Here is a 26,089-nt window from a genome sequence, read left to right on the forward strand (position 1 = left end):
TCCAGTGTGCATTTTAGGTAGCGTTCCCTAGACACTGTGAAGGGGGTAGTGGTCCACACACAACTAATTATAAAGGCACTGTCCACTGTTTACTGAATTCGTAATGCCACTGACATGCCTAGTAGTCCTCCTGCTGCTGATTCCTGCCATACTCCCTGCTATCTCATGTGGCCTTGGGGGCCATGGCCATTATCTTCCCCCTGTGTATTTAGTTATTGGCACTGCATTCTTCTCTTTACCCACAGGGAAATGGCAAAAGCCATATTTCTGTGCAGCTGAATGTCATTTCAGCCATGCCATGTGTCCCCAAACAAATGTACCCCAGGGAAATGTCTTGCTGCCTAGGCATTTGAACCCCATGAATTAATAGCCAAGATAGAAAGGGTGAAGATAAAAATGTTGATATATAATCAATAAATAGGAGGAAATGCTGATGTATAGTCCATCAACAGGGATGACACAAAGAACAGAGGGCATGCTAGTAGAAGTTAGAAGGGAAGAAAGTGACAAAGATCTGGAAGGGTTTAACAACATTTTAAAAAGGTGGGGTAGCACCAGCATTTTGGAAGAAATCTGTGGTGGCTGCATTACCCAAAGAGGGTAAAGACCTTTCACACCCAGCTTCATGCAGACCAGTTTTAATTTTAAACCATGATTATACAGTGTTTCCAGTTATACTATCTGAGAGAATGACAAAAGTATTGTCAAAAGTGATAGACCTGAATCAGTGTGATTTTGTGGAGGGGTGGCAAACATTTGACAATATTAATAGCAAAATACTGATCCAGAGGGAAGCACAGTATAAGAAAATGCCACTGTTAGTGGGTTTTGATTCATAGATAGCATTCAGTGGAGTCAGCTGGATGTTATGTGGAGGGAAATGGTAACATTTGCATTCATTTGTAGAATAATAGCGTTAATAAGGGGGATATACAAAGGGTTAGAATCAGGAATACACACACAATGCATTATACTTCCAAAGCATATATTCCCAGATACCTCTTTCTTTCCCATGACACGTCTAACATTTGCTATCTACCTGAAGAAAAATACTTTAAAGTCTGCATGGGGCATAAAATTATATACATAAACACTTCCTGATTCTGTTGCCCACAGGGAGTGTGTGTACAGTTTGTGAGTGGCCTACCTTGAAACTCCATACTCCATTTGGGCTGGATTTAACATTAGGGCCTTGAGTGAGTTAGTTTTGAAAGGGCTACTTCCCTTTTCCACATCTTCTGCTGCATCTGTTTTAGAGCCTCAACCCCCACCAAGAAACATAAGTCTTCCTCGGAGACCAAAGAACACAGAAAATGGTCTTCCAACCCTTCTCAGAAACCAGCTGTGGTCTTGGAACCACCAGCCAAAATGCAAAAGATTGTATCTGACCCCTTCAGATCCAACTGTGGGGACAGTTAAATCTTCAAGAAACTGATCCCTTCGTTTATCTCCAGAGCCTGTTTCCCCACAGCTTCCTTCACCTTCTTTCCAAGAAATACCAAGGAGGATGTCACATTCTCCCATCCACCTTGTTCTCAGTCTGGTTCTCCCAGAGCCTGTCTGTAGCAGATGTGGATAGGATGATGAGGAACTTTCTCAGGGCTCAGATTCAAATGGGGATGTTATTGGCTCCATCTCCCATCGGATCCGTGAGCCTCCAACCTACTCCTCATTTCTCTTATTTCACCTTCTCAGATCCATTCAGCAATTTCAGAGCCCTTGTATCTGAGAATCCCAAAAGGTGATGTGTTGGATCTGAAGACAGCTAAGTCTTAGAGTTCGACTACATCCCTGACTAGTTTAGTGATGATACCCTAGAGCAGGACGAGTTTCTGAGCTGAAGCTTTCACACTGGATCCAGGGGGATGTGTTCAACTCCAAGGGTGTCAGAGCCATCCCTTCCCCTTGGACCTTTGGTGCTGGACAGCTAAGTTCTGACTCTTCCCTCACGGAAGGAGCCTGAGCAGAGTCGGGGCTCAACAGCGCCTGGGGCTTCAGCTCTGGTGTGACCGGCCATGGCTTCTGCTGACCCTTCTACCTTCTTTGTGGTGGAGAGGGCTTTCTCTCTCACATGAGAGTCCAGCCTAGTCTTATTTCTTTGAATCCTGCTCCACTAGCAACATCAGGTCTGAATTGTGAGCCTCACCAAGCTATCCCACAGGGACAGCTGGAACATTCAAGCATCCAGACAGTTCCTCTTTAGGAACTTCCCCTGTCTTCTGGCATCTGTCCAAATCATCCCACTGACAAGTTCCCCCTGGAAGAGGCACATAGATTCCCCTGTCACTGAAGACACTGACTTTGATGAAGGTGAGGCCAAGTTCTCCACCAGAAGACATCTCCTTTGGGGAAATTCTACAGATCCTTATCCAGATGGATGGATGGTCTCCTGATCTCCCTTCCCTGGAGGAGTCAGTGTTCCTGGAAGCCTTCAGGTCCAGCCCATCTACGTCTTTGATTACCCCTCCCTGGCTGATGACCTTATAGATCTGGTATCTTGCTGGATTGGAAGGAACTGGATACCATAGAGCTCATTCCTCATCACCCAAACAAATTTCTTGCCTCTGTTAAAAAAGCCTTATTGGAGCAAGAGGGTTCCTGTACATGCCGTGGTTGTGGCAGCAGCCACTAAAAAAGAGCTGGCAGAAAAGAGCTCTTTTGTCATCCCCCTAACAGAGAGTCAGTGGCGCTGAACAGATTTAGAAAACGCATTCATGCCTCAGCAACATTTGCAGTTCAGTTGCTGAATTATTTGTCAGACATCACTAGATTGCAGAGAGATTTGATTAAAAAATTCTCCAAATGTCTTCCCTCATCCATGTCTGTGGAGGAGTACAAATAATTATCTTCACAACTGCAAAATAAGCCCTTTCTGAAAGTGGTAATATTAAAGTAAACCACAAAAAACAAATAACCACTATAATAAGGCATAGACAAAATCAAAGCAGAATTAGTGTCAAGATATTTTGTTCAACACTTTTGTCCTCAAAAGACTTCTTCAGAAACTAACAAACTAGCTTATTCAAACACTATATATATATATATATATATATGTATGTATATATATATATGTATGTATATATATAATATGGATCTACTTCATTTGCCCTAACTTCCGATTGACCGACACCCATTTGTCGTTCCCCATTTGACCGCAATTTCATTTGACCGACACTTTATTTGACCAACAAGTATTATTGGCAAGTAAATGGGAAATGCCCCCTTCCCCACTGTAGTGCGACTTTGGAGTTAGAATATATAGTTAGGGGGTGTGTGGGGGGCACATTTGTTTTACTAAGCAATATTAAAGCAAAACTAAACAATATAATATGAAATTAAGTAGGGGGCTTCACCCCCCACACCCCCCATTGCGAGGAGCTGTGCCCCCCCCCACATCCCCCTAACTATATATTCTAACTCCAGGGTCGCACTACAGTGGGGAAGGGGGCATATCCCATTTACTTGCCAATAATACTTGTCGGTCAAATGAAATTTCGGTCATTTGGTGTCAGGCAAATGGGTGTCGGTCAATCAGAAGTTAGGGCAAATGAAGTAGACCCATATATATATATATATATATATATATATATATATATATATATGTGTATGTATGTGTGTGTATTAATTAAACCATCCAATAAAAACACATAATTATTCTGGAAAAATGTCAAAATGTTTAAAGAGCAATAGATAAAACTAAAAATATAAATATTTAATAGATGAGCACTAAACTGAAACACCTGTTCCTAATAAATAGCATCACTTATATACCTTTAATCTTTCATTTTGTAAAAAAACATTTTATGTTAACTGAGTCAATTAACCCTGGGTACCTAAGTGCCGTTAACTTAATTTGCCATTCTGCTTCTTTAACCTCAACTTTATTCCTGAAGTTACTTCACCTTAAGTCTGGTAAAACTATCTCAAACACAGAAAACAGGAACTTTTTATATTTTTTTACATATTACAGAATGCTTATATAAAGCATTATTTTCATCTTTTATTCTAATAGATTACTGATGTTCCTTTATTCTCATTTCTAAACTTCTGGTCATAACCACATAAAAGGCATTACAACCTGACCAAAAACTTGTAGGTTCATAGATTACTACTAGGCTAACTGCCCTTGTGAGCCATTTGAAGCCTAGCTATTTCACTCTTGTTTTACAAGTAAGTCTTCCTGGCACTGTTATAGTTTCATTAATATGTCTCTCATCTCATATGTACCTGCTCTATAACCTAACCCCCTCTTTCTCCTTATATGATAGCTAAACTCCTGTGCTTTTTTGCTACTGCTGACTGATGATATTTTCTCCATAATTATTATTTTTATCACTTGTTTATAGTGGTACAATAATGCTGATTAATATGTCTCTGTTTATACCTCTCTGAATTCATCTGGCAACCAACTAAATTCCTGCTTTTGTGTATATATTCTGCATATATTACTGTAATCACTATGTGTAGCACTGTATAATCTTTTGTACCAGTTAATGTTTAATATTTTCTGTATATGTGTTCTTGTTGGAGCTTTTCTCCCCAGGCCTCCACTGAAAATGGGATCTTTTAGGCCCAGTGGACTCCTGGTAAACAAATGCAATAAATAAATAAAAAAAATAAATAAATATGTTCTAAAAGAATGTATGGTCCTTCAAAAATGAACCTACACGCAGAACAAAACCCGCATTTTAGGTTTCTTTTTCTTTAACCGTCCCTGGTGGAAAAACCTTAAGACTGTTAGTTCTCTTATATACAAACTTAAGGGTGATATCTATAACTTTAGCTAAATCAGAATTATCCTCTACTGTTTTTCAGTTGCTGGTGATTACATCCTGGATAGCAAAACTGTCAATTGACATTTTTAAAAAGCAGGCATTTGTTCTATCTGTACTCCCACCTTCAACTTCACAAATTCTTTTATGTTCAGCTTTGGAGAAAGGTTTAAATAAAACAAGTTCAAACAGCACTTTTCTTTTAGCAATAATTTCATTTTGCTGTTTCTAATGAAATGCCTTCCTTATAACCTCTCTGAACAAACAGAGACGTTATAAACTTAACCTCCTCTTCAAATTTAATAATATCATTCATCATCATCCTTGAGGCTCTAATAAACTGCCATCTTGGAATATTTTTCTTAATAAAGTAGGGATAATTACTTTTAAAATGGAGGTAGCCATTCGAAAAGTGTCTTTTATATGAATGCAGCTCTCAGATCTCTTATTCCGTCTGCCCCATTCAGTAGTGAAATCTAAAAAGGTAACTTTGTAACTTATATCCCCTAAGGTAAATTTTAAAAAATCCACCTCCTTATTATGATGTTCCACAAGAAGCTTACATTCCTCCAGGGTTTCAGTAACAATAAACAAAAGGTTATCCACAAATCTCTCGTAGTACCTAATTTTGCTTTTTAGTATACTACAACTTAATACATAAGCCTCCCACCAACCTAGCACCAAATTAACAAAAGCAGGGGCCACTGCTGACCCCATTGCCACCCCTTTTGTTTGTAGTACTTGTTAAACAGAAAACATTTATTTTCTAACAGTAGCTCTAATAAGTGACAAAGTGGCAACAAAGTGTTATTTTTTTCACTAGAAATTTGAGTGAATTTATTCATATAAATCCAAACACAATCTACTCTTATTAATAAGTTGACTTGTTAGTGTCTGAAGTCTGTTGAGGAGGAAAACAGTGAATAAAAAATCTTGACACAAATTTTATTTTTATTTTTTTTGTCTACGCCTTATTATAGTGGTTTTGTTTTTTGTATATTCACAACTGCCCCACCCTTTGGTCTGTCTGTAATGTATCCATGAGTTTGATCTCACACGCAGCTGAAGGTACCGCATGGGTAGCAGGCTCAGGCATAGCCATTCAGAAACATGCCTGGATGCACTTATTTGATTTTGTGGAGCCAATCAAGTCTTCATTCATCATTGCTTTCTGTGATGGATCTTCCTCATCTGGCTGTACAGTAAACAAAATGGGGAAGACCTTGTCTGCCATGGGAGTACATTTATGTTCTTCTATTCAGTGTTGCAGTATTCTTTGGAAGGAAAATCATATAGGTTATATTCCACACAATGACCCGACATCCTGCCAGTATACAAAAGCTTTTAGCCACTGCCAGTATGTGGGACGTCACACTCCTGCTTTGACAACGTCAGTCATAAAAGGTCGTCCGCACGTACCATCCCCAGAATTTTTCTGCCGCAATTTGGAAGGTTGACGCCTATGTATGGTCTGCAGTCGAATTTTGTGTGAGTCACTACCAGCTTCAGTTGTATCCCACTGGGGATTTATTTTCTTGCTACTGACATCTGTTTTTGTTCATTTTATCCAGGAAGGGCAAGTGTAGGCATGGAAGGCAGATTCCACATAAAGATAACCACAACCTCTGTCTTTTCTATTTAGGGCCTAGTCATGACAATCAATCCTGTTCTCTCTGTCAGGCCTTTGTGCCTAAAGACTATGCGTAGCCGACTTTCGGCTCTGAATCTGTATCTTGAAATTCTGTGGCTTAAATGTCTGGCTAAAGACATTATGGAGGGTTCCAGGTGTCCTTCGGCCAAGCCGAGTTTGAAGAGGAAGGTGAGTAAGCAGAAACCTGAAGGCTCTTCTGGTGTGCCTTTTACCTTGGACGTACCCCTTGAGGTTGGTGAAGACCCAGTGGTACAGTCGGAGGTTAGGTCCGCTTCTTCTGCGGGTACCTCTGCGGAAGGTGCCAAAGGAGTGGATCCCAGCACATCTGAGACTATGCAGACATCCATTTTGGGCGACATGGGGAACCACAGCTTGTTGTGCTAGAGGACTTTGGTGACATCACTGCTGCTGTGATTAGGGATCCTTCCTTGATTACGCTGGCCGTTATGCCTACGTTGGGTTCTTCTTCCTTGTCCCCTCTCACAGAAAGACACACGAAGAAGAAACAAATGAGAAAACATCCCGTCTTCTCCTCAGTCGAATTGGGGTGGCTTTTCCTAGGGTCTGATTAAGGCCTTGATAGCCTTAAAACCTACTTCCTGTCTTCCTGTGCCTTCTGTCACTTCTTCTCTTGTTCAGGCAGCTGGGTCTCAGGTTCTTGACTCTGATTCTGAGGATTGTTCCTCTGATTATGATTCCCTGCGGTATTCACCCACATTACTTCACCTCTCGAATATGCATCCCCTGAGAAGGAATCCAATGGAGGGGATTTCCTTCATGAAGAAATTTCTTTTGGAGGGATTATTAATAAAATGAGGGAGTTCTTCAAATGGGATTGTTCCCAGATTTCTGAAGAACAGAACAGGTATTATGATTTCCATCAGATGGAGGTTCCCTCTCCCTCTGCAGTTCATCCGGTCCTTCCAGCTTTCCTAGACGCGTTTCTTTCCTCCTTTAAAACGCCAGACTCTCAGGGTCCTGCTCCCAATAGGCCTGATGGATTTTATAAGGTACCAGATGACTGCAGGTTTCTCTATAAGTGTCCCACTGGAAATCCAGCTGTGGTCTCCATAGCTTCAGATAAGTCTTCCCAGTTATCTCCTTCTGCCGGGCTTCTTCCACCTGATAAACAGAGCAAGATTCTTGAGAGGCTGTGTAAAAAGGTATATACTTCTTTTACGTTAGCTATCAGAGCTATTAACTACCACACTTGGCATGTCTAGGTATTCCTTAGCCTTGCTTTCTCAGGCTTCACAGGCCTTAACTTATTTGCCAGATGCTGAGATTAAAACACAGGTCCTGTCACTTTTGGCTGCATTCTCTCAAGTAACTAGACATTCCATTAAGTGTAGCTGTGATGCTGTTTAGGCAACATCTAGAGCTGCTGCTTCTGCCTCTGAGCTTAATAGGCATTCATGGCTGAGACTTCAGTCATTACCAGATGATATTAAGGCAGAGTTACTAGACGCTCCTGTGGACAAGTCTGCCCTTTTCAGCTCGGCAGCTGCAGACTTATTTAAGGCTCTGCAAAAAAAGGGAAGGAGCTTCAAGACCTCGAACACCTGTTTGTTTCCCTGGTCCCTAATTTCATAGAAACTTCCCTATCAAAACCTCATTTGCTAGGAGACCTGCTCATTCCTCCTCTGCTTCCTGTTCTGCTCCTAGGTCTAAGAAGTCTACTAGAACATCCCATCATTTGAAAACATCTTCTTCACTCCTCTCTTCTCGGCAGTCCTTTCAGCCCAGGCCCAGTTCTCTTTGACTATCAACTTTCCCTTCCAAGTCATACACCTTTTTGTCTTCGCCTTTCTCTTTCTTTTCCAGCCTGGGCAAGGATCACTCAGGACGCCTGGGTCCTATCCATTATCCTAAAAGGTTATTTTATGACTTGGAAGAATCTCCCTCCTTTTGTAGGAATTCCCAGGGGCGGCTCGTGGCATAGGGCTGCCGGACTGCAGCCCCCTCAAAAAGAAAAAAGAAAAAAGAAAAACAAATGAAAAATAAAAATATATTTTATAGAGGACACAAGGAGACGCCTGTGCACACAGTGCACAGACCCACCAGGAGTATAGGACTGCTCCTCTTGCAGCAGGGACTCGGGACAGAGCCAGAGGGATCTCTGTCAAGCCGGGAAGGAGCATTGGGATGGTCTTCAGTATGCTGGAAGGATGTATGTACGGACGTTCTGGATGTATTCATTCATTCAGGTAAGGTGCCTTTTTATTTGTATTGAGGTTGTGCTTTTTAATTTACAATGTGTGTGTATGGTGCTTGTGCTTTTACTGGAGTTTGTGTATGGTGCTTGTGCTTTTACTGGAGTTTGTGTATGGTGCTTGTGCTTTTACTGGAGAGAGTGTGTGTGTGTGTGTGTGTGTGTGTGTGTGTGTGTGTGTGTGAAAATGCCCCAGGTGGTGTGGTAGGGAATGCCTCAGGCTTGAACCCTGTACCCTGTATGCAGGTGTTAAAGACTTGAGTTCCCTACCCACCACCATTTGTAAAAAAAAATCAGATTTTTACCTCATATTCGATCTGATCTGTTCCTCATAATATCTGTGGTTTGTAAATGTTGCAATGCTTGATATTTGATGGTGTAGTAGTAGCATTGTTGCCTCACAGCTGCAGGTTCTTGGGTTTGATTCTTAGCTGGGGTTCCTTCTTTGTGGGGTCTGTATCTTCTCCCTGTGTTTGTGTGGGTTTGCTTTTGTGCCCTCCCATGTTATAAAGACATGTCTGCATTATTTCTTCCTGGGCCTCTGCTGAAAATTGTTTATTTGTTCCAAGTCAGACTGTCCTGATTAAAAAATGTTAAATAAAATTGATAGGCATTTGAATTTCAGACTTAAGGGTTTCTGAATGTTTAATTCCTTGTGTATTTGATGGTGCAGTGGTAGTATTGTTGCCTCACAGCTATAGGTTTTCTGGTTTGATTCTTGGTTGGGGTGGCTTCTGTGTGGAGTCTGCATCTCCTCCATGTGTTTGTGTGGATTTGCTCTGGTGCCCTGCCATTTTACAAAGACGTGTCTGCAGTTTTAATCCCTGCTGAAAATTGGTTTTGTTCTGTCCGCAGTAAAATTGACAGGCATTTGAATTTCTGACTTCAGGTTTCTGAATGTTTAATTCCTTGTATAATTGATGGTGCAGTGATAGTATTGTTACCTCACAACTATAGGTTTTCTGGTTTGATTCTTGGTTGGGGTGGCTTCTGTCTGCATCTCCTCCCTGTATTTGTGTGGATTTGCTCTGGTGCCCTGCCATTTTACAAAGACGTGTCTGCAGTATTAATCCCTGCATCTCTGCTGAAAATTGTTTTTGTTCTGTCCGCAGTAAAATTGACAGGCATTTGAATTTCAGACTTCAGGTTTCTGAATGTTTAATTCCTTGCAGATTTGATGGTGCAGTGGTAGTATTGTTGCCTCACAGCTATAGGTTTTCTGGTTTGATTCTTGGTTGGGGTGGCTTCTGTTTGGAGTCTGCATCTCCTGCCTGTGTTTGTGTGGATTTGCTCTGGTGCCCTGCCATTTTACAAAGATGTGTCCGCAGTTTTAATCCCGCCTCTGCTGAAAATTGTTTTTGTTCTGTCCGCAGTAAAATTGCCAGGCATTTGAATTTCAGACTTCAGGTTTCTGAATGTTTAAATCCTTGCAGATTTGATGGTGCAGTGGTAGTATTGTTGCCTCACAGCTATAGGTTTTCTGGTTTGATTCTTGGTTGGGGTGGCTTCTGTGTGGAGTCTGCATCTCCTCTCTGTGTTTGTGTGGATTTGCTCTGATGCCCTGCCATTTTACAAAGACGTGTCTGCAGTATTAATCCGCGCCTCTGCTGAAAATTGTTTTGTTCTGTCCGCAGTAAAATTGACCGCATTTGAATTTCAAACTTCATGTTCTTCAGAATACATAGTAGCACAACCTTTTTCTAGCAATTTTCTAAGTTTATAAGATGAATATTTTAAATTTGTCCCTACTTTTGGGACTGTATTCCCCATTATTGGCTTCCAGGTTTTTGTGCTAAGGTTGACAGCTATGGCAAGAACTGAATTCACTAAATATGGACTGTAGAATTGTGCATATTTACTGATAAAGGTGCACTGTAGAATTGTGCATATTTACTGATAATGGTGGACTGTAGAATTGTGCATATTTACTAATAATGGTGGACTGTGGAATTGTGCATATTTACTAATAATGGTGGACTGTAGAATTGTGTATATTTACTAATAATGGTGGACTGTGGAAGTCTGAGTAGACTTTTTTATGATAAATGTTCTCAACTGGGCAGTTTTGCCATTATGGGTGCATATGTTTTGTTTCATTGCTTACTGGAAAAATGTTCAAAACAAATTTAAAACACCCTCTAACAAGTGTACTGTATTGTACAAGGAATATAATTTTTAGTACAATGAGGAAGGTGTATCAAAGAGCACATGGATGTTTCATATGCAAGGGCCTATGATTCAAAACAGCCCAAAATTAATCTTTATCTGCCACTGGCAAAATGTATTTTCTTTGAATGTGGGTTTCAATGCTGTTTCAATGAATGTGAGTTTCAAGGGCAGAGAAGTTTTAATGCTAAGTTTTCATTGTGAGACTGCATTGCTTTGTTTAACAGATGACTTAATGTTTGTGCTGTAAAATACAAAATAAAACTTTCAAATGAAGTCCAATCATTGAAGTAAAGCAGTATGCACATTAGTGTTTATGGTAAATGGAGTGAAATAGCCAAGTAATGGTTAATTGGAATGGCTGCAGAGGCTCCAGTTCAACCATTATTTTGTCAGGAGGGGGGGGCAGCAAACTCAGACAGGCCCAGCTGAACTATACCTCCCAACTGTCCAGATTTTCAAAGAATGAATAGATTTTTGCTTCTTATTTTTGGTTTGTTGTTCATAAAATTTGTAGTTTTAATTCCTAAATGATTTGCCAGAAGTCACTAAATAATAAGTTTCAGACTTCATAACCTTCATAAAAATGCATGTTAAAGTAAGAGCCGTTCTATCAACTGTCTCAATTTATACAAGAGCAATTTTAGTACTGTTTATATGTGCCCCAATATATTTGGCCTTGTTCAGATTTACTGCATTAACAGGTTGAGAGGTACATGCAAATAAATTGCTTTATAGAATTAGGCATAGCCAACCTCTCAACTGTCCCCAATTTTGGCTCAAAATGTTGCTCTTCCCCTAATAATCCCTCCAAAATAGCAATTTTGGAAGAAAACATGGAGGGTTTACAATTAAGAAATAACTGTAATAATCAAAGTTATAGATTACTTGAAATGCATGTAGATTCTTTTATTTTGTCAGCTGCTCAAGGTAGCAGTACTAATATTAAAGTGTCCCTTCTTTGACAGGTAGAAGCTGTATTGTGTGTCTATTTTATATTTTTGCATCACATTTTTGGTCCATTTTTCATAAAATTGTGTTTTTGGCAAATTAGTGACAACTCACTAAAGACTGAAGTTAGAAAATGACAGACATTTGAGTTTCAGATTTTATACCCTTCAGAAAATTCATACTAATGCAAGACCTATTCTATTATCTTTCTAAGTTTATTAGAGCAATATTTAAAAATTGTCCTTATTGTTGTGCCTTTGTCCCACTTCTGTGTATGGCTTTGTCCAGATTTCTTGCTCTTGAAGTTGAGAGGTATGACAAATGTGTCAGGGCCATCACAGTCAGCCAGAGAGATTTCAAATTGTGACATGCTTGTTGCACCCCACTCCCCATGTAGTGACTCTGGATGTGTCCAAGCAAGGCAAGGAGTAGTTGTATCTACCTTGGATGGGGAGGACACACTGCATAAGTACTACAGTGGCTTTTCATCTGTCCTTGATTTTGCAGAATGGTCTGGTTTCTGTCATATTTTGTACTGTTGATTTATGCTTATTACTCAAAGTGCCTGTTGCTCTGTGTTTAAGTAGCAATGCTTTAATGACCATAAGGTAAGCTTGTCTGACATCGTAAGATGCAAGTAAGCTTTAATAAGCATACTGTTAAAGAATTGCCAACATTGAAAGCCTTTCTGTTGTTGCCATGCAGGAATACTTGACTAGATAATGTATAAGCCTTGGGTATTAAAGGACAGGATTCCATTATTTTAAAAGCTCATTACACTTGTTGGAGACTTCCAGTCATCTCTACAGGCTTTACCCGTAAACTAAACAGAATGCCAATCATGTGTGGTCCATAACCTGTACAGTAATCCTTTAAGCAATGTATCTTGAGCTTGTTGCTTGTTTGCTTTTCATTTTTACTTTTATCATGTTTATGAAACAAGTTGTCAGGCAGCAGGTCTTTTGGATAAGAAACATTTTTACAAGTGGGGCATCACATAGATTTCTACTTTCAGCATGTTGCTTGGTACTTTAATAAAGCTGAATATATTATAATTAGAACTGCAGTGCAAGGAGAAGTGGTTTGAGTTGAGTGCTTCTGGTTTTTCTTATACTTGATTTTGACTGGCATTCCAGTAATGTATTTAAAAAGTAATTTATTTTTTCATGCCTCACAACCTTTTGTTTCCATCTAGATATTAAGTAAGCTGTCATGCAGCCAATGCATTGAAATATTTTTATTCTTCTACACTTATTTTTGTCTTGATTGGACTTTCATAATGATGGTTTGCCACCCAGGGCAGCGTATTTAATTAAAGTTCGTGGTTTTGTGCATAGCTCCTCCTTTATGATTGACCACACCCCTCCTGCAGCCCGATTTGAAGTCACCAGCCGCCACTGGGAATTCCACAGCCCCCTTCCAGTCAGTTGCAACTGTTTCCAGAACTCCTTTCTCAGCTGATGTCTCAAGGTACCATTCAAACTGTACCTTTGGTTCAGAGAGGCAATGGGCAGACTTGTCTGTAGGAGCATCTTGGAAACCAATTCTGGTTCTGTCCCACTTAAACACTTTCCTGCAAGTGCCTTTTTTCCAGATGCTGTCCCTGTAGGCACTCTCTCCCCTCATTTCACCTCAGTCTTTCATGGCTTCCTTGGTTCTCAAAGATCCTTATTTGCATATCCCCATCCATCCTCAATACAGGAAATTTTTATGTTTCTCTGTGGATTCTTTGCACTGTCAGTTTTCTGCCTTGCCTTTTGGTCTTTCCACTGCTCCAAGGATATTCACAAAGTGCTTGGCCCCAGTCATTGCCTTCTTAAGGGTCCAGGGTGTTCAGGTTTTTCCCTGCCTGAACGACCTTCTCTTCCTGGCAAACAATTTAGATCACTTATCTCAAAATATATGGAAGGTTATTGATCTTCAGAGACTGGGTTTCACAATACATTTAAAAAAATCCAGTTTGATTGCATCACAGGATCATATCTTCTTGGGGTGAAGGTTCAGGACAGACTTAATGATGGTGTTTCTATCAACAAACAAGATTCAGTCTCTCACTTGTTTCATAGAGACTCTTCTGACTGTTTCTTCCATCTTAGTCAGAGAATTCCTGAGACTTCTAGGATTCCTGGCGTACACAATTCCCATGTTGCCCTTTGCAAAGCTCCATATGAAAAAAAATTCAGTGGTTTCCAACATGCTTACTTACTAGATGTTATAATTCCTCTTTTTCCCTGCCTGAAAACAGAGTTCCTCTTGTGTTTCAGTAGCTTTCTTTAAATCCAGGCCTTCCTCTTCTTTGGCCCCAGCCTTCCCAACAGCTTTTCACAGATGCTTCAGACACTGGCTGGTGGGAAACATTTGTTTCCAGGAAGGTTCAGGGTCTCTGGTCTCCATCTCAGAAGAGTGAGCACATCTCTATCAGAGAAGCTTTGCATATTTTCCATCCTCTCTTCCAACCAGGTCCTCTGAAGATCTTTACAGACAACACCTTGCAAACCAAGCCTTCTTTCATGTTTAAGGTGATGAATAACTTGTTGTTTAATCAATCTGTCCAGCTGCCTACCCTTTTTCCTTCTCCTCAGTCCTCTTGTGAAAAAAAGTTTTCATATGCTAGATGTATTTAGGCAACTTAGATTTTATTTGGACAAGATTAAAGCTGCCAGGAAGTCTGATCAGCTTTTTGTGTCCTTTCATCCCACGGCTCTGTGTTTACCTGTTTCTAAACAAACTGTTTCATCTTGTATTTCTAAGGCTATTGAATTTTGCTATGATTTCCATGTTAAGTCCTTGCCTACTTCTGTCAGAGCCCATTCCACTAGATATGTGGCTTCTTCTGGACTTGCTTTAAGTAGCTGGATACTAATTACATTTTGGACGCTGTTACTTGGCTCTCTGTGGAAACTTTTAGCAAACATTACAAGTTGACCCCCATTTCTAGGTCTAGAGCAGGGTTCACTAGGGTTGCTCTCCATTGGTTTATGGAGAATTCTTCCTTGCAGGCTTCCTCTGTTCTTTCCACCTCCCAAGGTCCCAATTAAGCTATGGCACTCTCCCATATGTAAAGAATACTGCAACATTGAGTAGAAGGACGTAGAATAGTTGTGTAAAGTCTAATCATAACCATAGATGTCCTTCTCTTCTATGTTGCAGTATTCTGTCCCTCCCACCTCCCCCCTGCATCTTGTCACTTCCCTGGATGACTTATTGTTTTTCTTAGGACTCTTGTTCCTCATGGGGCATTCATGGTCTACGTATGGCATGTGCAGGTGTCCTTTTATGGCTGACATTGTCAAAGTAGACGTGTGACGTCCCACATACTGGCAGTGGCTAAAAGCATTTGTATACTGGCCGGATGTCGGGTTATAGGATGGAATACAACCCATATGTAAAGAATACTGCAATATGGAAAAGAAGGATATCTATTTTTATGGTAAGATTTTACACAGTTATTCTTTCTACCCCACAGAGCTCCTTTTCCAGGAATCAGCTAAGAGGTAAAAAGATGTGGTTCCGAAAGTCATGAGGTCCTTTCTAGGACTCAAGAGGGAAACCTCTCCCAGAGGCATAGGGAGAGTTTCAGTGGAAGATGCCGTCCTCACAGCAGAGGATGCCTGCAAAACCAAGGGTTTTGAGACAGCATCTCAGGTAAAACTTTCCACTGCTACTGAAGGGTTGCCCAACTGATCTTCTCTTGAGGCAGTTGGTGGCACTTGTCTCTACAACCAGAAGCCTGGACACAATTCACAGACAACACTTGGGTGCAAAGAACTATATCCAGAGGCTAATTTATTCCTTTCTTGCAAATCCCACCAACCAAACAGAAAAGGCTCCTTGACATTCCACCCAATCAGCGGGAGTTAGCAGCTGCAGAAATTCAAAAGCTGCTAGACAAAAGAAGTCAACCAAGAGGTCCCACCAGACTAGAGAGGATTCAGAACTCACTGAAGGTTCTTTTTACTGCCAAAGAAGACAGGGGATTTCAGCAGTCTCAATCAATTTGTAAAGAACTCCAAGTTCTGGATACTCATGGTTCAGTCCTTTCTGCCATTTCTATGAAAGGGTGATTGGATGTGCTGTGTCAGTCTTCAGGTTGCGTACTTTCACATCAAAATGAACAGAAGCTCCTGATGATATCTGTGTTTTCAGCCGGAGACTCGTCATTATCACTTCATAGCCCTGTTGTTTGGTTTCAGCACTGGCCCCCAGGGTGTTCAAGTGTGTGGCAATGGTAGGACCTCACCTGGGGCTGCTCGGATTCAGAGTGATTCCATAATTATACGATTGGCTCCTCACTACCCCAACCAGGCATCTCCTTGAAAAAGCTAGAGACTACCTGCTTCAACTGTGCCAGTGTTTAGGCATCACAGTCAGCTGTGCCATGTCTTATCTACAACCTATCCAGTCTTGGAATTCATAGGCACCTGCCTGGACACCACAGTCAGTTAGCATTTCTTCCATCAAACAGAATATAATCTATCATATTTCAAGTGAGAAGATTCTTTCACAGCCCTTGTCTCCAGCAAGTCTGGTCCTCCAGGGCTTAGGTTCTATGGAGGCTGCTATAAGCTTGCTCCCGAAAGATCGATTCTATATGCACATTCTTCAGTAGACTCTTAACTGTTTAGTAGTTGATTCTTCCAACATCTGTTGTCCTCACCTATAAAACTCATTTAGGGTTGTAGATATTACTTTCTTTGGTGGCTACAATCCAACAAAGTTTGTTAGGGATGCCCCTTTGTGTTTCCACGCCCGGTAGCCACAGTGACCATGGAGGCCTCCCAGTTGGAGTCGGATGGGGGGACATTTCTTGGGATTGACAGTCCAAGGCACATGGTCCCTAGAAGAGACCAGTTTGCATGTCATTGTTCTGAAGGTGAGGGTAGTCCTCCTAGCATTGTAGGGCTTTCAGGACTCCCTCCGGTTTGGCACATCAACAAACAGGGAGAACCCAATCCTTACCCCTTGAGAAGCAGTGAGAGTGTGGCAGTGGGCGATCTTCATCAACCACTTTCTTATGACAATGCACATTCCAGGGAAATCCATTCTGATGCCGCATGAGTGGTCTGTCAATCAGTTAGTGGTGGAGAGGATTTTCTGTCATTGGGGTCAACCTTGCTGTGATCTGTTTGCCTCCCCCCACAATAACAAGTGGAGCAGGGTCTTTGCCCTGATCCTCCCCTGGGGAGTCATCAAGAGATGCTCTAGTTCTTGTTTGGCCCTCTGGTCCCCTTTACTCTTACCCTCCCATACCTCTAATGTTTACATTTCTTCAGAAAGCACTTCATGAAGAGCAAGATTATCCTCATTCCCCCTTTTTGGCCTCTCCAAGTGTGGTTCCCCTTTCTTTGGTCTCATCTATGTCCACCTTGAATACTGGACCCCAGTCCAGATCTGATTTCTCATCCCCTGGGGATAGCACACCAGGACATTGCAGGCCTCAAATTAACTGCATGGTTTCTCTAATTCCTCTAGCGGCTAGACAGCCCAGGCTTTCCTCACTGGTCCATCAGGTATTATCATCCCAGGAAGATTTACAAGAGTAAATGGAAAAGGTTTTCCTGTTGGGCACATGAAAGAGAATTTGATCCCTTTCCTGCCCATATTCCCACTGTCCTGGATTTCCTAGCATTTACTTTTCAAGAAGGGGCTAGTTTTTCTACCACCAAAGTTCAGTTAGCAGCCATCTTGAATTATCATACTGGACACTATGCTTCTCCTCTAGCTTCATCCAAGTTATGCAAAGATTTTCTTAAAGGCACTTTTTTTGCTTAGGCCCAGTTAGACCCTACTGCACCCTGGGATCTAATGCTGTTACTGCATAGACCAAATCTAACCTTAAATTTCTTTCTTGGAAATGACCTTTCTAGTAGCTATTACCTCAGCAGGATGAGTGTCTGAACTCCAAGCACTCTCCTCAAAATTCCCTTATTTGGTTTTCCATAAAGATAGGGTTACCATATGAACTAAGCCTTCTTTCCTGCCCAAAGTAGGCTAAGATGCAAATATCAAATATGCCATTCATTTACCTGTTTAATTTCCCAACTTCTCCAGCAAAGGTGAATACATGATTTTTGATGTACAAATAGCTCTGTTTTATCTCCATAGAACAAAAGACCTCAGAAAAACAATAAAGCAGATCAGTTGTTCATCTCTTTTCCCCCCAACAGTTTGGGAAAACCAGTTTCCAAAATTAACTTAGCAAATTGGTTAACAGATTGCACATCATTTGTTCACAGTTAAAGAGGGCTTTCCTTGCCCAGAACTCTCAAAGCTCACACCACTAGATCCTTGACGGCACTGCTACTTCTGCTTTTTGGTCCAGAGCTTCCATTGATGACATTTATGTTGCAGCTGCTTGATCCAATGTTCATACCTTTATTGCTCATTACAATTTGAATTTGTTCTCTAGAAACAGGGCTGCTTTTGGTGCTGTGGTACTCCAGAGTACACTTCTACTAAGGTCACCAAGATTCACATAGCTGGGGATTCTGTCCCAGTAGTCGAGGGATGAATGAAAATGACAACATCAGATGTAAAAGCTATGTATTCACTATGACAATGCTTCTTTGTTGCCCATTTTCATTCATCCTCAATCCCCCCTTCCCTTTTCCTCTGAGAGTGACCTGATAGTGAGTGAATACAGAGCTACTGTTTCATGTTTGAACCCCTGTGTTTCCTATTGGCTTTCCTTCTATATTAGCCTGGGGTTACTCTGTGTGTTTGGGGCAGCAAACTCGATCTGAGGTATTACAGGGTTCTGGGGCATTGTGAGTAAAGGTAGGAGCTCGAGAGCTGGATCTGAGAGTATAAATAAATAAATGTGACTGAGCCAATTCCGAGCTCCAAGACCCATCAGTTGAGGAAGAATGAAAATGAACAACACAGACGCATAGTTGAGGTGAGTACATAACTTCTGTTTTTCCTCGCTCTGTGGGTCTGTTAGTTGTAAAGGTCTTAGGTAGTACCTTTATAAGAACATGTTTTATGTATCTGTTAACCTTAAAGATGTCATGAAATTGTGAGAAGTGTGATGTAGGCTAATATGTAACACTTGTTCTCCATTTTATTCTTATAAGGAATGACAGTAAGTGCTAATAAAGATGGTTTAGGAATGATAGTCCGCAGTATCATCCATGGAGGTTCTATCAGCCGAGATGGAAGAATTGGAGTTGGAGACTGCATTTTAGCAATTAATGGTGAAAGTACCACAGATTTAACTAATGCACAGGCTCGAGCAATGCTGAGGAGGCACTCTCTGATTGGACCTGATATAAGGTATGCACTAAAAAGAAATAAATCCTTGCAGTAAATAAACTCAAATTACTGTAGATAAAGCAGTCTGAGTGTGGTAAGGTAATGTGCAACTTTTTTGGAGGGGGGGTATCAGTTGAAAGAGGCAAGCAGGCTAAGTCAGTTATATAATAATTAGAAAGAGATTTATAAATAATCATTTAGAAATGTATTTTGTTGAGGAAACACAGTAAGACAGAGCTGTGCATATTTATTTATTCTACTGCAGGTCGTACCGAATTACTGCCAAAAGCTGTCTCAGATGTGTGCCATTCATGTAGTCATAGCCTGATTTTTCAAATCTACATCTTGCCTGGTATATTATTCAAAGGGCATACCATTAGTACTAATTGTTTTTCTACTAGGATCACACAGATTTTAGTTCAAGAATTTTACTGACTAGCTGTATTGTCTGCAGCTTTTGCTATCCCATTTAGAGCCATAGCAAGGGTTGTTCTTAGTCCTTCGTTTCAGCCTTGTCTTGCTTTTATATGCAGTTTCATGATGCTGGCTTTTGAGTTGTGGGGTTTCAGCCACCCTAGTTCCCTAGTCCTGATTGTCAGTATGCTTATGATGACTCTTGATTTAAAGCTCTTAATATGTTTTACCTTTTTTCAATAAAATTATTTTGTCCAGCTTTCTAACTTTCAAAGTTTAATCCACTGTTAGAGTCTTTGTTTTTAGACTTCCATGCAAGATGGCCTCAGATTAGCTAGGTGAGGTTAGGGAGTCACTTTTTTGTTGCATTTCCAGTAGAGGTTTATATTTTCCTTCTTCCCTTTTAGTAAAAGGGAGGTAATGCTCAAGTGGTTGCAAAATAAATACTCTTCCCCTTCTATTTTGGAAGATTTATACCATTCACAATCAGTATTTTTTTCACAAGGAAAAATTCTTTGCAGTCTGCTTGGGGTATAACAGTACCTATGCAAACACTTTCAGGCATAAATCCTAAATCTTTTAGACTTTGTTGCTTATTTGGGAGCCATCCATATTTGGGAGCCATCCATATGTCTTCCCATTGTTTCTTTGTGAATTGCTTATCATATCCCTTTTACCAGTCTTGTTTGACCTCCTCTGATTGATTCTTAGTTATTGTGCAATATTTTACATTCCCTGCTCGTTATCCCTTTTTAACTACAGCTTCTGTTCTAGATTCAACTAAAAACTTAACCAGTGCACCACTGAAAACTCCCCTTTCTCTTTGTCTTTACTCTGATATTTATTCCTGATAGTGAAGGCAATCTCTAGACTGCAGTCCAAATGCCTTTTTGGCCACTTCCCATTCTGTTGTCTTTCCCTCTCTAATTACTTGTTACCAGTAGCTTGGTTCCTTTGCTAGCTTCTTACAATAAAATTCAGCCACCTGTTGCTTATTCTCTGTACCCCTAATTGCAGTAATCCCTGTTGGCAGAACATCTTTTCTCCATTCCCACAATGATTTAGTTCTTTAGAATACTTTCTGCTACTTGATGAACGTAATATTCAGTATGACTGTTATTCTCCTTAAGGATCGGCATCCAAAATCTCACTCTTTCCGTATTTGTTGAATTCCCCCTCCCCACTTTTTCATTGTCCCTTTCCACTTTGAATTGTAGTTTTCTCTTTGTGGTATGTGTAAGAGCCTTAATTGTGTAGTTCTGAAATATTATCTCTAATCAGGCAATCCTAAATCTCTTTGTCCTATTGGAACGATCAGCTTATCCCACTTGACTCTTGCCCTCTTCCCTTCCCATGTAAAATCCTTCAGCTCTTTTATTAATTACTGTCTATATCTTTTCATTGACAAAAATATGCCTGACCTGTCATAAAAACCTAAATGGACTGAAAACATTTTTACTACTTGTATCTTGCTATCCATATCCATAGGCAAGAGCTTCCAGTTTCCTAGTTTGTAGTTTATCTTTTGTTTAGTCTGTTCCTCATATCCTTAGCTGACAAAAACAGTGTCCTTTTTAACCCATACTCCTAATACTTCTATCTGATGTTGTCAGTTTTTATTATATCTTCAGCTGTTTGGTTCAGATCTGTTCCTCAGATCCGACTATGGCCGTTAGTTTAGTTCATGGCCACCAAAAAACTCTCAAGCTCCTCCCTTACCCATAATGTACCAACTCCTAACATAACTCAGATCTCATTTGCCGCTTTTGTGTTTAACATGGTTGCTTTTAGCTCTCGAGCATCTTAGAGTAGGAGATAAGTTTAAAACATTTATAACTTTTCTCTATTACTTCAAATTCTAGTACTTTTCATTCCTTTAATTTATAACCTTTTTCTAGATCCTCCCCTCATTTTGCACACATATTTTGTCTGTTTTTGATTACCATTGTTGCTAGACCTTCCTCCCTCCCCTTCTTTTCTATAGTTTACACAGTTACTCTAACTGTTGATTACCATTGTTGGTCTCATATACTTTTTTTCTTCTCAATTCTTTCTTAATTTAAAAAAAAAGAATATCTATCTATATATGTAATTTTGGTTTACTTCTCTATATTATTTTTCTTTTCTTGAAAGGGTAATGTCTGAAAAAGGAGAGAAAGGTCCATCTGGCTTTAAAAAATGCCATAAATGTGAGCACAGATTGCCCTTGTGTGAAGAACGTTTTATCTAAAAGTTGATTGCTGTGTCTGCAAAGATTTTAATCCCACAGCGATCACACATCGAAAGAATAAACTTATTCTGAAAGGACTGCTGCCATTGTCTTTCTCATAGGCTATTTCTGGGGCTCACCCCCCCCCCCCAAACCAAAACATTGTTTTTAAAGAAGCCTTCGGTTCCTTGTAGTTCTTCAACACCATCAGAAGATCCTACTTCCTAGTCTCCAAGGAAGCCACATTGCAAGTTGCATCCAAAGATGACTACGATCCAGTCGGCTTCAGCCTCAAAAAAAAGACTCCCTCAGATCCGACTCTGTTGGATCCAGAGTCCTTGCCACGAAAAAGGTATTCACCTTTGTTGGAGCCAGTGCCTTCAAGGGTTCCTTACCCATTCCTTGAGATTAACTGTCATTCCAGGCCTCCATCAGTCACTTCCTCTCATTCTTCCAGAAGTCTGACTAAGGCTGATGTGGATAGGATGATGAGGAAATTTCTCTTGGCACAGATCTAGATTGGTGTTCTCCTGACCCCCTTGGGTCAGGAAGTCCGTATTTCTACCTGTCTGCCAATATCAGTTCCTTTTGTGATCTGACCAATCATTTTGGAGCCTGTGGATCTGAGCCTTCCAGGTCTGTCTGCATCAGGTCTGAGAATGTTCTCATTTTCAGCTCCGAAGCTACCTCTAGGTGCACTGGCTCCAACCTCTTTGGACTCAGATGACTCTCATAGCAGAAGCATCATTGTCAGATCCAAGGCATTATAGTCGACTCTGCAGGTTTTGGAGCCATCTTTTCCCTCCGGAGCTTAGAAACTGGACAGCTCGACTCTGACTTCCGCCTTGGGTGGATTGCCTTCAGGTCAGTGGAAGCCGATGGAGCAGAATCACGTCTTCTCAGGTCCATTGGCTTCCTTCTCCCCAGAGTGTTCTGCCTTTGAAGTAGTGAAGAGAGTTCTCTCCTTGGCAGGACAGACAGATCTTACCCCCTTGGATCTTCCCCCTGCATCCTATGTATCCTTGCTCCTTGAGCCACTTCATTCTGTTCCACAGGGACAGCCAGCTCAATGTATCCAGGATACCCGACAGGGTTTTACAATCTTTTCTGATATTTCCCCAGAAAATCCCATTGAGGAAGTCCCTAGGAAGAGGAAGTGAAAGAGGAGGCACTTGGACTTCCCTCAAGAGTCAATCACCGAAGATACTGATTTTGATGAAGGAGAAGGGTCCCCAGGATTACCACCTGAAGATCTCTCATTTGGATACATCCTTGAGATCCTTAAGCAGAGGTGTGGTTGGTCCTCTGATAACCCTTTCCCAGAGCAATCAGAATTCCTGGAAGCATTTTGAGTTGGTCCATCTACCTCCTGGGTTACTCCACCTGTCAATGAGCTCATTAACTTGGTCTCCAGGTGGGTGTGAAAGGAATGTGATTCAGTTGAGACAATCCCCAAGAGACCAGATCAGATTCTGGCACTACCAGTAGGTAGGAAATACTGGAGTAAGGTAGTGCCCGTAGATGCAATGGTTGTGGCAGCGGCCACAAAGAAGAAACTTGCTGAGCAAAGTTCCTCTGTCCATCCTCCTAAATGGGAGTCTAGGTTGTTGGACAGATTTGGTAGCTGGTGTATGCTTCAGTGACTTTTGCCTTTAGGTCCGTGAACTGTCTGGCATAATTTGAGACTTCAAAGAGATTTGATAAAGGAACTGTCAAAACTGTCAAAATCTCTTTCGGGGACCAATACTGCCGAGGCTCAGACTTCTGTGACTTCTCAGCTGGCTACCTTACAGGCTATTTCTAATTCATCCATGACACTTATCTCTATGCAGCTAAAGATACCTCAGGAGCAGCAGGCTCAGGCATTTCCATTAGGAGGGATTCCTGGATGCTGTTGTGTGATTTTACAGAGCCCTTTAAGTCCTCATTTTTCAGTGCGCCTTTGATGGCATTTCTTTGGCCCTAAAGTTAGACACACTCTCCATGTGTGAAAAAGATGGAAAGACCCTCTTTGCATGGGCGTACGTTTCTCGACTCCTCAAAGGTCATTCTCTAGGAATCAACGGGGGGGGGGGGGGGGATCAAAAAATGTGGTTCAAAAACTCCCAAGATCCTTTCCAAGTTTTATGTGGAGATAATTCCTGCAGGGGTAGAGGAGGGAACTCAAATGGATGACGATGCCCATGAGGCAGAGGATGCCCATAAAACCAGGAATCCAGAGAATCTTTTCTGACAGACCCTACCAGTGATCATGAAATGAGGCTTGATTCTCCATCCCTGAAGGTAGTCTGACGTTTATCCCCTCCACCAGAAAACTGGACTAGATTTAACAAAAGATACATGGGTACTGAGGATTATTTCCAGAGGTTGTATAATTCCCTTTTCCCTACCACCTCCATCTATATGCAAAATTCCCGATGTTCCACCTAGTCAGAGGAAAGCAGCAGCACTAGAAATATAAAAACTGCTAGAAAAAGCAAGTCAATCAAAAGGTCCCACCAGACCAGATAGAATCCGGAACTTACTCAAGATTCCTTTTAGTGCCAAAAAAAAAAAAAAAAATACTGGGACTGGAGATCAATTCTGGATCTCAGTGAACTGAAAAAAGTAGTTCGGCACACAAAGTTTTGGATGGTCATGGTTTAGTCTTTTCTGCCTTTTTTAGGCAAGGAGGACTGGATGTGCTCGGTAGACCTTCAGGATGTGTACTGTCACATAAAAGTGAACAAGCAATGCAGGAGGTATTTACACTTCCGTCTATGAGCCAGTCAGTACCACTTCAGAGCACTGCCCTTTGGCCTCACCTCAGCCCCCAGGGTATTCATCAAGTGCATGGCAGTGATGGCAGCTCACCTGAGACTGCAGGGATTCCAGGTGTTTCCATACTCAAACAACTAGCTCATAACCACCCTATCCAAGCATCTACTAATAAGAGTGAGAGATCAGGTACTCCAGACTTGCTTTCTTCTGAGGATAACCATAAATTACAATAAATCTCAGTTACAACCATGTCAAACAATAGAATTCATAGGAGTAGTTTTCAGCACGGTTTCATTGACAGCTTCTGTTCCTCTTTCAAGAGTGCAGACTATCAGATTCCAGGTCAGAAAAGTATCACAATTTCAGCCCGTTTGATTCTTCAAGCTTTGGATTCAGTGACAGCAGCCATAGTTTTAGCCCCTCTAGCAAGATTTTGTATGAGAATTCTTCAATGGACATTGGCAACTCAATAGTCAATTCTTTATCAATGCATGTCAGCCCAAATAAGAATCACTTAGGCACGCATGCAAGAGGTACCTTTGGTGGTGTATTCAGTCAGATCAACTCCTACAAGATTACCCTTTCGTTTTCCTTCAGTCCAAGGCTGTAGTGACATGCATGTTTCACAGATTGGGTGGGAGGGCACTTTCTGGGGAAGACAGTCCAAGGCACTTAGTCCCTCGAAGAGGCCAATAAGCATATCAATGTCTTGGAATTAGGAGAAGTACTTTTAGCGTTGCAGGCCTTTCAAGACTGTCTTCCTTTTGAGACAGTTGCAGTACAGGCAGACAACATGTCAGTAGTCTGGTACATAAGCAAACAAGGGGGAACCAGGTCGTATCCCTTCTGTTGAGAAGCTCCGATTGTGGCAGTGGGCAATTTCTTCCAACTGTTTTTTGATAGCAATGCACATTCCATGAAAATCCAGTGTGATAGACAAATTGAGCAGGTCCATTCTACAACCTCACAAGTGGTCTCTCAGCATGGCAGTGACAGAAATGATTTTCCATCAATGGGGCCAGCCTTGCTGCCATCTTTTTGCATCTCCCCTAAACAACAAGTGCAGTAGCTTCTGTGCCCTGATTCCCCCCCACTGAGGGAATCATCGAGGGATGCTGTCTTCCACTATTGCCCCCCTGTCTCCTCTTTGCCTATCCCCCAACTCCCCTAATTCGAAAGCTGCCCGATTAAAGAACAAAGCCATCCTCATTGCACCTTACTGGCCTCTGCAGATTTGGTTCCTCTTCCTTTGGCCTCATCTACTTTCCCACCTTGGATTCTGGATTTTATTCCAGACCTGTCTCACCCAACAACCATGACTCATCAGATATCTCAAAGCTCAAGCTAACAGCATGTTTTTTTCAATTAATTTAATAGCCAGACAATCGATGCGGTCTTCCACTCTTTGACATATACTTTTATCTTCCCATAAGACTTTGACAAGAAAACATTACAGAAGTAAATGGAAAAGGTTTGTGTTTTTGGGCACAACAGAAACATATTGGCCCTTCTCAGCCCCTGTGCAAAGTGTCCTTGAATTTTTGGCAATGATTTTTTAATGAAGGAGCTAGCTTCTCAGTGGTTAAAGTTCAATTCACACCAATCTCTAACTTTCATATTGGAGTTGAGAATTTTTTCTTGGCTTCATCTGAGCTTTTTAAGGCCTTTTTGAGAGTCACTGTCCTACTGAGACTTCCCTA

General features: G+C 41.2%; 1 protein-coding gene across 8 annotated transcripts in view; it reads left to right on the top strand.

Annotated features, from left to right (window-relative positions):
* Positions 1–26,089, top strand: part of MPDZ (multiple PDZ domain crumbs cell polarity complex component) — a 3,829,210-nt gene that overhangs the window by 1,922,786 nt on the left and 1,880,335 nt on the right. For all 8 annotated transcript variants that reach the window (XM_044061234.1, XM_044061239.1, XM_044061240.1 and 5 more), the window contains one exon: positions 18,829–19,027. In XM_044061234.1, the coding sequence (XP_043917169.1) occupies positions 18,829–19,027 (199 nt within the window). The remainder of the gene's footprint in view (positions 1–18,828; positions 19,028–26,089) is intronic.

This window comes from Protopterus annectens, chromosome 2.part0 (assembly GCF_019279795.1).
Source record: "Protopterus annectens isolate FY-2018-M chromosome 2.part0, PAN1.0, whole genome shotgun sequence".
NCBI lineage: Eukaryota > Metazoa > Chordata > Ceratodontiformes > Protopteridae > Protopterus > Protopterus annectens.